Raw genomic sequence first — 12810 nt, 5'->3', positions numbered from 1 at the left:
TCAAAGAAAATGTGAGACACTTGGTCCACAGAGAACCATACGCATACTGCTCAGTATCCTACACTGGTGAGGCAAGACTTTTTGGAGAGGTAGCGCTCAAGCGAACGCATTGCGATCGAGTGAGTCCCCACAATGATGGCGACGAGTGACCACTGTTTCTTTTTCATGTGCTAGCACCTCAGTTGGTCTAAATTTCCAGAGTACCCCACTACAGCGTGCCTTATAATCAGAAAGTTGTTTTGGCGCGTAAAACCATATAATTAAATTTCTTTTTTTCGTCTGCTGTCCAGAAAGTGTCCCAAACTGTTCCAGGTGAAAATCCACTCGGCCAGAGAAAAACGAATGGGCACCGAAGTGCGCCATGTGGTGGTTGGGGCAACATGAGAAAAACACATGCGCTCTGATAGCAGTCTGCGAGTGTAGGTAAATGTGTCCTCAAATATAAAAGCCAAAGTAGAAAAATAAATAAGAACGCACTTACCTTTGCTGGCTTTAGTGTCTTCACATGGATGCTTTGGCGCAGGTGAAAAAAAATAAAGTCTAGGGTTTGATGAAAATTCGTCTGGCGAGGAAAGAACATGGCTGAATAAACGTACACTTGCCAACTGAAAAAATTCCAAACACAGATTGATGTTTCGGCGCCCAATACAGGTGCCTTGTTCACTATAAATGAATGCATGGTGGTCTTTATTATTCCTTGCCTTGACAAAATTACTTGCCAGGACTGCCATGCTATGTAGGTGAGACGGGGAACTTTAAAAGAAGGCTACAGCAGCATCGCAATGATGTAGCCAAAGTACACACGGTCTCCAGCGTCCTGGCAGAGCATCACGAAAAGACTGGACACAGTATTAACTGGCATTCGGCTTCTATAATCGAAAGAGAGAAAAAAAAAATTATCATCCCGATTGCTCCTTTAGTCATTTTGCATACAATCTACTATTAACACGATAAGCCAGACAGGGGGACCCCTCCCTAAGTTGTATGCAAGCACATTACGTCTTCCGATGCGTATATAATGAAGACCACCATGCATTCGTTCATTGTGAACAAGGCACCTGTATTGGGCGCCGAAACATCAATCTGTGTTTTGGATTTTTTCAGTTGGCAAGTGTACGTTTATTCAGCCAGATGAAAGAAAAGGTTGATATTTTCAGTGACCTGACAGCACAAATGAACCACCATAATGCTTCGTCTCATCAGACCTTGCATCCTTTGTCAACTTTAGAGTAGTACCCTCTAGTCAACTTGGCTGATAGTGTGTTGATTCGGCATGTCTCATTGTATGGTCTGATGTACGAATTTAGAAAAGTCAATGCACCTTTGGTATCAAATGTCTATAACAACATTGAACCCACAAAGTTCCAGAATTGAACATTTAAAGCACGACTTTAGAAATGTCAATGCACCTTTCGCATCAAAAGTTTATAGGAACTTTATACCCATAAATTTTCGGAATTGAAATCCATGCGCTCCGTAGATTCCGCGGCCTCCGCAAGATGCCGCAACAAGCCTGCTCGCCATCAAAATGCCCTTGAAACTTTCTGCTTGGAAGGGGCTCCTTGCGTTATGTGACTCCCGGTGCATGGGTGTTGCCACGAAATCCAGCCAGAGGTTGCAATGATCGCGCCTAAATGTCTTTTCGAGCATGAAAAAGGTATTCTAGACAAAATCCATAATGATTTCTGGTGACGGGGGTTGTTTTGGTCGGCGGTGCATGACAGCGCAAACCGCCCCCTCCTGGCTTCGCCCCTGGCTGTGTGACATATCAGGATATGTCGTAGCGTGCTATCATTCATACTACACACCACGCTTCTTTACAGCGTGTGGCTGTCTGAAGTGTAGCCGGACACACTGTCTCGATATTGCCTCGATTTACCTTTAGAATTCAATAATGAATATCTCAAATTAGATGTGACTTTCGATATATTTATATGTGTGTGCATAAAATGTCACTGCCTCCAAATTTGCCGTGTAGACAAATGCCCCTAAGTCACTAATAAAAAAGCTAGTTCATAAATTTTTGTTTATTAGTCTTCTGAAGCTCACATTATTGAGGGCAAGGTATGTCCACCTCGCCTTAGAACTCATCTACAAGAACGTCATATTAGCTGCGCTCATTGCTTTGTCAAAAATCCGTATCTAAAAAAATAACACCCTGTACATAATATAGGAAGCTTCAGCTCGGGGCTAATTCCAATCTCCCTGTTCAAATAGATATAAGACTTAAAATGTACATAAAGTGTAGTGGAAAAAGACCGCGTGCAAGGATAATGTCAACACAGGGGTCACGTGAGCACTTCGTTTGAATCATATGCCTCCTTGATACGAAGATGACGTAGCGATTGTCTTCACCATCAGAGCCTGTTAACCAACCTGCATTGTCTTCCACAGACATTGCTGCTCGTCATTGCTAAATTAAAGCGACTTGCAGCGACTTGTGACCTATTAAACTGATTTTCATATTCATGGGGTAAAGAACTATAATAAATCATTGAATTTCTTTCTTTCTTTTCTTTTTTTCTTTCTTGTTGAAGAGCTTCAGATTTCCTTAAAGGGGCCCTCCAGCGCCATTTTTGGGCCACTATATTTGCTTTAGATCTATTCTCAGAATTTCATCGAACACAAACCAAAATGACTTACGAAAGTTGACCCACGCAAACCCAAGTTATTGGTCAGAAAACACTCAAAATACAAACAAAATGAGAGTTACCCTCCACTCGAATTTTTACATCTTAAGGTGCACATTTCACTCTCCTGTGACGCCATATGGTGCCAGCCAATAATACCAGAGTATTGGCTAAAGTCGGCGCACCACAGTTGACAAGCCTGCTCAGTCTGTTGATGGCGTTTCCATGGCCTCTTTAATTAGGCAGCTCACAGGCTATCTCAGAGGCCATGGCATCATTTTTGTTTACAACAGCTATCGCGAGGCGGCTGTTGTATTTCTGGGGTTATAACGCTTCGCCCGTGGCTCTGTAACAAATAAAATGGTTGTGAATCATAATGCCATAGCTCTTTTTGCAATACTCGCAGTATTGTGCGGACGTAAACCACTTATTATATTTTTAACCAACCATCGCAGCAGCACACTCGTTCGTCATGTCCTTTCTAGGAAGTGCACAAGATCGCCAGATCAAGAAGATGCCAACGGTGCCATTCGAGCTTTCCCTGGTGGCTTGCAGGACTCCTTTAACGCCATACATTATCTATTTACTTGTTGCTTGAACTGGATAACCTTTTATGTGACCCGTTGTGGTTGCTTAGTGGCTATGCTGTTGGGCTCCCGGCCACGGCGGCCGCATTTCGATGGGGGCGAAATGCGAAAACACCCGTGTGCTTAGATTTAGGTGCACGGTAAAGAACCCCAGGTGGTCGAAATTTCCGGAGTCCTCAACTACGGTGTGCCTCGTAATCAGAAAGTGGTTTTAGCGCGTGAATTTAATTTTTAACCTTTTATGTGATCCATGGTTTAATCATTTGCCGTTTTCTTTTTTTTTTTTTGGTGGATGTACATGTCAGTACAGTCGAAACCAGCAATAACGAAATCGCTGGGAAAGCAAAACATTTCGCTTTTGCGGGAATTTCGTTAGCACGAGAATGAGGCAGAAAAGACAGGGAAGGGAATTGGCTTGCAAAAAAAAAAAAATTTATTGCCAAAAGTCAGTGAGCTTACTTTGCCGAGCCTTGCCTTGCAGAAATTTTACTGCTCTTCACTCGCACTGCAAGAAGTGGTCCATTGCCACGTCGTTGTCATGCTCACCGAAAAATGATCGAATTACATCGAAGGCATTCAACACATCCCGCGGGTTCGCAGTCCTCTCTTGATTTGGTGTATGGTGGTCGTCGGCGTCGTCGGCACCTTGGCAAACGCTACTTATGATGACCTCATCAATCATCTCTTCATGGACGACAACACCTTCATCTACACGAACGAACTCATCGATGCTGAGGCCATCCGGAACACCATCTGTCACGGCAGAAAGTTCATCCCATGCGTGGGCCAGCGATGGCGGCACTGCACCGTCAGCACTGTCAACTAGTGCGCCTTCAGGCGAATCTTCTTGCGATGCCACTGGATCAGCGCATGATGCTTGCCGAGTGGCAATGAAACTGGCATGATTATAAAACAATTAGCTATCACAGCTGGCGACGTCGCAACCCATGCGGCAGCCATCATCTCAAGCGCCATGAACATGTCCACTGCGGTGGGACGCTTCAACAGGAGGTTCAGCAGCAGATGCTGAATCAGCCTCTCCTTGTAGGCGCACTTGACGCTACGAATGACGCCTTGATCAAGCGGCTGCAGCACGGAAGTGCAGTTCGGTGGAAAAAAAACCAAGTGCACGTTTTCCAGTTCCACGTCATTTACATGATGGGCACTGCAATTGTCCAAAAAAAAATTACCGACGATTACGTTACTTCCTAATGCGAAATTTGAGCGCAGCAAATAAGCTGTTTCACCTTTTCGATAGATTGAGGCAAAGAAATCGAGCAACACATGTATGCGCTATCACAGAATTCTTTTTGTTATTTTTCACACGTATTCCTTTAACAAAGACTGCACTAACAGTTCTTGACAGTCATGAAGGAAGCTTTGTGGTCGGAGAAATAGACTGATATATGTTCGACTTGGTACACCAATGCTTGATTCTCAAAGACGAGATCTATACAAGTGCCTCGCGAGGTTGTCACAGCCGTGGGACGCGTTACGAGCGAGAGGAACGGGATGTTCTCCCGCATATGTGTTAGGAAATTGCTGTTTGTCTTTATGTCAACATTAAAGTCCCCCACTACTAACATCGGTGAGGATCGATGGACGGTTAATGCGAGTTGCAGGAAGTGCACGACATCTTTCGTGAGTGCGGTAGCGGACTCACGAAAGCGGTATCAGTCGGTCGCTGCTAGCGCTGGGGGGATGAAAGGGGGGCGGAGCTGGTTACGAGGCCGACGAAAACGCCGACGACGACGCGAAACGCAGGAACGGACGCCAAAGAGCCATTTGTGTAGCCAGCCCTCCTCCACAGTCTCTCCTCCTCCCTTTCATCATCCTCCCTCGCCCGGAGAGCCGACAGCGCGCATGCGCGGCGGCGGAGCAGATTCGTCGGCGAGCTGGTTACGAGGCCGACGACGACGCGAAACCCAGGAACGGACGCCAAAGAGCCATTTGTGTAGCCAGCCCTCCTCCACAGTCTCTCCTCCTCCCTTCCATCATCCTCCCTCGCCCGGAGAGCCGACAGCGCGCATGCGCGGCGGCGGCGGAGCAGATTCGTCGGCGAGCTCGTTACGAGGCCGACGACAACGCCGACGACAACGACGACGCCGACGACAACGACGACGCCGACGACGACGCGAAACCCAGGAACGGACGCCAAAGAGCTGCGCTCTAAAAGGCAGACCGATCTGCCTGCCTTCCGCATGTCCGTATCGAAGGCCTCAAGCCAGCTGCCAAATATGGCCCAGGTCATCCATGCCTTCAGGTTCGCGGTGTACTGTACGGGCAGCCGACGATTTCCCTTGAAGCAGCGGGGCTTCTTGACGCACTCTAGCACCAACGACACTGAGCACACGACCATGTGCGGCGGTACACAAAGCCCACTGATACTAAAGCGTCATCCGGGTTATCGGAGCCTACACGTGTAGTAGATGTCGATTTGGCTGCCACGCACGCAGGCGTTTCGCTCCGAATTTTAGCACAAGCTGTAATGGCACACAGGATTAAATAAAATGTGCTCACTGCAAGATCGCCTACGGTTCTCGTCTTTTCTTTATTTGTATCATTGCATTTTTGGCCCGGACACTGCGCAGTCGCACGTTGCGACGGGCGAACGACCACCATCATCATCATCGCTGTCGTCTGTCACGAGAGGTGGTGCGAGGCTTTTTTTATTGTAAACAATGATGGCGGCGGCCACGCAAGTGTGCTGTGACGGTAGTTAATGCAATTTAAGCGCACAACGAATGCATTTGAGCAGTTTCCGGACACAACTAGTGTTACATGAGTAGATTATTTGCAGACTATCGTTTCAGAAAATTTTGTTGATGAGGGATTGCTATAGAAAAAAGTTTCGTTGTCACGAGATAGGAAATGCATTGACTCCTATGGCTGTTCGCCGGGGATCCGAAAATATTTCGTTGGGGCGAGAATTTCGTTCCCTTGGGATTTCGTTACCGCGGGTTTCGACTGTATACTTAAATACAAGTAATTTAAACATCAGCCACAAATTATTTATATGAGTCGATGGATCGAACACCAACTGTAAAAAGCTATGGAACTTATGAGTCCGGTGTGTAACCACATCAGGGTCATCTGTTATGTAAAAATTTACTGTGGTGTGTGTACACTTGACTCAACCCTGTTACGGTGCTGCCGAGCTGCACATGTCCTCGGACTCATGGTTTTGTTGATCTTTGTCTATAAACTTTTCTTTCTTTGCTCACTTAAAGATGCATCTTTAAGTAGAAGTGCTGTAAACAACAGGAAAGTTTAGTCATTTAAAGCCTGGACATCTCATTGATACGCATAAAGCCAGCTCCGCTAGTATTATCAGTTGCCTCAGTTAATATAGGGACCATATCAGGTATATCGATGGATGGACACTGAGCTAAAAAAGTCTATCGGTGTGCCAAATCGGATTTTACCTGTACCAAAAGGTCAAATGTTTGTTCCACCAATGTAGTTGTTGTTTGGTAAAATTTTATGTATCCCCTCATCTGATGCTTTTTGACAGAAACATGAGAAATAGACGGCAGTACTCAAGTGGGAGAAACAGACATGCTGCTGATATCGAAAGTAATTCCTGAACTGCTGTGACAACACAGGCAAAGGGCGCTATTTTTTGCAGAAGGTGCAGTTTCTACTCTAGCTGTGTTTTCCACTGTTTGCAGCAGCACATGCCAGTGAGCAGCAGCAGGGAGACTGGAGAGGCGCAGCCGTTCCCCAGCAACCCCTTCTTGAGCCCAGTGACACGGCCAGGCAACTTGCCGCAGGTGTGTGTGCCTTGCCTGTTCGCAGCAGTGACTCTCTGACTGGTCTGAGAGTGACTCTTTGTCTGTGTGTGCAGCTTCAACAGCAGATGGCTGGCCTGCAGCTCAATGCCAGCAATGCTGCTGCTTGGGGAGGGCACCCAGTTGTGGGACGTGTGCCGTGGTCCAGCAACCCAGCTCACCAGGGACACACACTGTCCACTAACCTGTGGCAGTGAGGACGGTCAGTCTCTTCTATGTCCACGAGTAACAGTGCGCCCAGTGGCCTGTGCGCAACTGTTGCATTCACCTATGGAACGAAGTGTTACTATACAGTATTGGCTGATTTAAATAAAAATATGGCACTAGGTTAAGTGGATTTCGATATGCGCAGCAGAGAATGTTGTAGATTAAATGTTACTTTCCAATGCCAATATAACAAATGCTGCTTTAGTTGAATAGTAAGCAATTCCTTATCGAAGATTCGTTAGTGCATAAAAATGCCTGCTGACAGGTCCTACTGTCGATACATTGGCTCTGTGCTGTCAGGCTCTTTGTTCACTGACTGTTGATCAATTTGTCTCCATCTTCCTGTGACCACATTGTTACGCCAAAATCAAGACTTTTTTATGTGTTGCTCAACAAAATTTCCTTGCATGTTCACAAAGTAACAAAGGGAAAAAAATTGTTGCTCAGATCTTTGCAGATACCCGCCGTGGTTGCTCAGTGGCTATGGTGTTGGGCTGCTGAGCACGAGGTCGCGGGATCGAATCCCGGCCACGGCGGCCGCATTCCGATGGGGGCGAAATGCGAAAACACCCGTGTACTTAGATTTAGGTGCACGTTAAAGATGCCCAGGTGGTCTAAATTTCCGGAGTCCCCCACTACGGTGTGCCTCATAATCAGAAAGTGGTTTTGGCACGTAAAACCCCATAATTGAATTTTAAATCTTTGCAGATCTTTGCAAAACAATAACCATTTCGGTCATGTCATCGCTCAGGTGGTCAAAATTTATGTGGAGCCTTCTGCTACAGTAAAAGCTCGTTAATTCGAACCGCAAGGGGAAGCCGCTTCAGTTCGAATTAACGAAAGTTCGAACTAACGAAAGTGAAGGAGAGCAACAGTACACTGCGATTTGGAAGCAGTAGGGCATGTCAGAAATTTGCCGTGTCGGAAAGTGATGGTGTGTGCCGCGGGCACACGCCATCTTCAGGTCGAAGCTCTGGTTCCGACTGTACCACACCACCGATGTCCACCGAAACGAACGTTAGCCGAGGCTTAACACCATCACAATGAATCGCGATGGCCTCCTAAGCTACCTCCTAGGATACCTCCTAAGCTGAAAACAGAGGTGCACAACCGAAGAAGACTGCCGAGGCAAAGACGCTGAACATGTGAAGGTGGCGAAGGGCCTGATTCGTTGGTTCTTGATTGCAAGCGCAGCTGCGACGTACTTGATTCGCTGTGTTTTGGCGCTTGCCATGCCATCTCCGCACAACATTAGCAGCTGTACAAGATTTGCAAAGCCTCCGAGATTCGCAACGGGCAAGAAGTCTCGGAGGTTGCGTAGAATGGAGAGGCGGCAGCCGCCGCTGCCTTCTGGCTGACCCCGCGTCGGTTAGATTTTTCTCCGATTTTGCCCTCTCTCGCCGTTCTCTCCGTTTCGGAGGCAATACAGCCTTGTGTGTAGGCAGTAGCCGCGTTTCTCTGGCCGTGTGCCAGGCGAGCGTAGTTCGAATTATCCGTGAGGGAACCTTCTCGCGTTCGAATTAACGGACTTTTTTATACATATACTTCTGTGGAGCTTGGCCAGACCAAATCGTACAGTTCGAATTATCCATAAATTCGAATTATTGAAGTTCGAATTAACGAGCTTTCACTGTACAGCCTCTTTCGTAGACCAAGCATTGCTTTGAAACATCAAACCTCAGGAATCAATCAACCAAGAGTCTGGTTTAACCAAATTATTTCATTTATGGAGATTTTTTTGCAGGCAACTGTGGGCTTCACAGCACTTGCTTTATATTATCATTTAAAACTACCATTGTAACAGGACCTCTTCAAATTAAATAGAGGAGGGCAACAGGCAACTCGCTCTTGCAAATCCTACAACTCCATTTTATATAATGTGGTATACAGTCGACTTGCTTAAATTCAACCCTGATGGGACCATCAAAATTGATCTAATTATCCGATGGGTCTAATTAAACAAGATGCATAAAAAGTGTCAAAACACACCGTAAATTCATTTGGCATTATCTGTGAGAATCTGGCATGCCACCGAATGAAATACCCACTGACTTTCTAGGTGTCCAAAGAAGAAAACTATGGTAGAAATTACATTTAAGCTTCTGAACAAAGTAGAAACCTAATGCACACTCGATTCTGTGGGGGTTCAAGCTAACATGCCCGGACCTGGCTAGCTAAGGTCTAAGGAGACACGTAGCTCATCGCCACTCCGCAGCGCACGCAAAGGGGCGCCGTGGCAGGTTCGCCGACTCACCGGCAAGGCATCGAGACGACTGCAGCTGTGATACCAATGAATGGGGGTTTATTCCCTGTTATGTAAAAAATGCGCGTACAATACAGGAATACGACACTAGGGTGGCAGTCGCAGACTGCGGGTGAAAGCTCCCAGGAAGTCTGCTCCGCCACACTGGCTCTTCCGAACAGGTTCGCCACACAGAAAGGTGGTTGCCTTGTTCAGAGGGGCGCGGGACCAAGTGGGTCTGCACGTCCGACAGGCAGGAGCGCCGAAAGTCAATCTGTCGGGCGAAGGCGCCCACATAGCTCCGATGCTGAAGGAGAGAGAAGCCGAAGAGAGGGCGAGAGAGGCCTGCTCCTCAGGCACTGTTCCTAAGCTCGACACACGGCGTAACATGAGCCGCGTGCGCAAGCAGCAGGCTCTGCATCGCGCCGGCGCCAGTGGCCGCAGGGAATGTACGCTATCCAAAATAAGGCTGGAACTGCGTGTTCCTAGCGATCACGCAGGCGAATGGCCCAAGTCGCGCGTGAACAGGAGATAGGGGTCCAAAAGGGGTCCCCCTCTCCTGAAGACTCGGGCCGGCCCATAAGGGAGCCGACCGGAATCAATGGCGAAGCTGACGTCTGACCTGTTCTAGTTCCTCAAGCGAAAATATCGAAGTTGAGACTCTCTCCAGGCGAATCGGTGCCTCCAGCTTGCGGCTAAAGGACAGAGCTGTGGAGGGGCGCCAGTGCTGTAGCTTGCTGAACAGTTGCCGTGATGGTCGCCGCAAATGCAGGGTCCGAAGTGAGAGCGCCGACAACGGAACGCAACAGGGCAGTGTTGACGTTCGGGCCCATGTTCTTCAGCACCTGTGTGGCTGGATCCATTCCGGGCTCCCCGGTGCCTGGCTTTGTCCTCTTCACGTGAAGCTTGTGCACCCCGCTAGAGTCATGGGACCGGCACAGCTGCAGCACACCGCAGACGCCGCAGTACACTGCCGAAGGGTCAGGGGCCATGACTGCTCCACCAGAGGCCTCAACCATGGCTAATACCGTGCGGCCGTGGAAGATGCGTGGGATCTCTCGCCCATTCATGTCGTTCTCCACCTTTCTCTGTTCTTTCCAGCGTTTCGTTGACATGAAGCAAAGTGGCACTGTGGAGCCGGATTGGAAGGCCCACGTAGTGACATGGCGGCGTGAAGGCAAACGGGAACCTGGCTGTGGAGACGCAGGTAACGACAGCACCGGGAAGGACGTGGAGGTGGCAGAAGCGCTAGATTGGACCACGTGTCGTGCTGTGGTCTCAGGAGCGAGTGTAACCGTAGTCGCTTCCTGGACGGCTTGCGACTGAAGGTGCCCACGGCCGCAGCGACAGCTCCCATGAGACCTGGACAAGTCGGTCGACGTCCTCGAGGCGCGTTGGGACGGGATCATTGTAGGCGTCTGTCTAGCACCAGTTCGATAATATTAACACTTCAAGCAACTAAGTTCGCGCTCCGATGATAATAACAACACACCAACAGCGAATTTCACAGTTCGACGACAGTGTTCATACACTGAACACAAAGCTCACACTGCGTCCGTCAGCTTGCCAAATCACGCATCGCTCTGGCACATTCACCTTTGCAGGTGGCTGCCAGAGGGAAGGAGGAGGCTCACGGAAAGGGTCATATTGGGCTTATGGTAGCCTAATGCGCCCCTCCAGCCAGCGATGAAATGCTAACTGTGCCTTTCATGTCATTCGAGCACCACTGGAGGGTAGAGTTCCCCGGGCACAAGCAGTAAGGCAACGGCTAGTTCCGCTTTTGCAGCTCACACCGGCGGGCTTGCGGTTCACTTTGATTTACCACGGCCCTCAGAAGAAGCTGCGCATTAGAAAAAAGCATCTTATTCGGCTAATGAGTGCCTTTTTCCACTTAAACACGTGCATTCAAGCTATAGTCACACCTTTCCGCTTGCCAGCTCGTCAGGGAATAAGGTCCCTCTGCCTACCAGTGAGAAGCGGTGACTAAGAGCGTTTTCGCAAGTTATATTGGCGAGTGTGCAAATTGAGATCCGCCGTCCTACTCTGTTGCGCTTGCTGTGTCTCTTCCTCTTCCCAGTTGCTGCTTCTGGCAATGAAAGGTTTGAGGTCAGAAACGTCCACTGGACCGCCGCGGCTTGCCCCCCGCTGCCGGTTCACAGAACGCGATCCATAGGGTTTGGCAGCTCTCTCCCGAAGTTGAGGAAAGTGGGTGTGTACCCAGTCTAACTGTTCACCGATGTACGCAAAGAGAAACCTATCTTGTCGGGCGGTGTGGCAATAATAGTAGATAAGTGTGTTGCTTGCCGGCAGTTACCCCTTAAAACGCCCCTAGAGGCAGTTGCAGTCAGAGCAGTGCTTTTTAGTAAGCTGCTGACATTTTCATCTTTATACATTCCTCCCAACTGTCAACTCTCCAAAACTGAATTTGATAGCTTTATTGCACAACTTCCGGAACCCTACATTGTCGTTGGAGACCTAAATGCTCATCATACCTTATGGGGTGACTCTCGGTGTGATGCCAAAGGACGTCTGATTGAAAACTTCCTCTTCAATACAGGGGCATGTTTGCTAAATAAGAAGGAGCCAACATTTTACAGCATTACTAACAAGACATTTTCATCAATAGATCTATCCATTGTTTCAAGTACAGTCGTGCCATACTTGGAGTGGAAAGTACATAAGAATCCATACGGGAGTGATCATTTCCTGATTGTATTAAAATTAAGGAAACGGGACGAATGTTATCCACATGTACCCCAGTGGAAAGCTGACTCAGCGAACTGGCAGCAATACGGAGAGCTGACATATATGACCTGCGATGATATTCGTGCGCTTAGTATCGACGATGCAGTGTCATATTTAACCGCATTTATTGTCGACATAGCGTCAATATGTATCCCGCAAACAAATGCATCGCCTAATAAACAACGTGTTCCCTGGTGGAATGATGAATGTAAGGAAGCACGAACGAAACAGAATAAGGCTTGGAATCAGCTGCGTGACTCTCCGACTATCGAAAAACTTATTAGCTTTAAGAAAATCAAATCGGAAGGCAGAAGAATGCGCCGCCATGCCAAAAGGGATAGCTGGCAAAAATACATTTCCGGAATTAACTCGTATACAGACGAAGGAAAAGCCTGGAACAGGGTAAACAAATTAAAAGGCCGCGAAACTCATCCTCTACCATTAGTAAACACACAAGCAGACACTCTTGAGGACCAAGCTGATTGTCTAGGAGCACATTTCGAGCACATTTCCAGTACATCTCATTACACAGAAACATTCCTAAAATACCAGCGACTAGCAGAACAGCTGCATTTGGGTCGGAAAAGCACATCAAATGAAGCGTACAA

General features: G+C 47.9%; 1 protein-coding gene across 3 annotated transcripts in view; it reads left to right on the top strand.

Moving 5' to 3' along the window:
* Positions 1 to 12810, top strand: part of LOC139060739 (stromal membrane-associated protein 1) — a 208475-nt gene that overhangs the window by 168592 nt on the left and 27073 nt on the right. For 2 of the 3 annotated variants that reach the window (XM_070539806.1, XM_070539804.1), the window contains exons 9-10: positions 6889 to 6990; positions 7065 to 7210. In XM_070539806.1, coding sequence (XP_070395907.1) covers positions 6889 to 6990; positions 7065 to 7205 — 243 coding nt within the window. In that variant the 3' untranslated portion in view covers positions 7206 to 7210. The remainder of the gene's footprint in view (positions 1 to 6888; positions 6991 to 7064; positions 7211 to 12810) is intronic. The other variant, XM_070539805.1, reaches the window with a different exon arrangement.

Source organism: Dermacentor albipictus, chromosome 6, assembly GCF_038994185.2.
Source record: "Dermacentor albipictus isolate Rhodes 1998 colony chromosome 6, USDA_Dalb.pri_finalv2, whole genome shotgun sequence".
Classification (NCBI taxonomy): domain Eukaryota; kingdom Metazoa; phylum Arthropoda; class Arachnida; order Ixodida; family Ixodidae; genus Dermacentor; species Dermacentor albipictus.
This window is presented reverse-complemented; position numbering and strand designations above follow the sequence as displayed.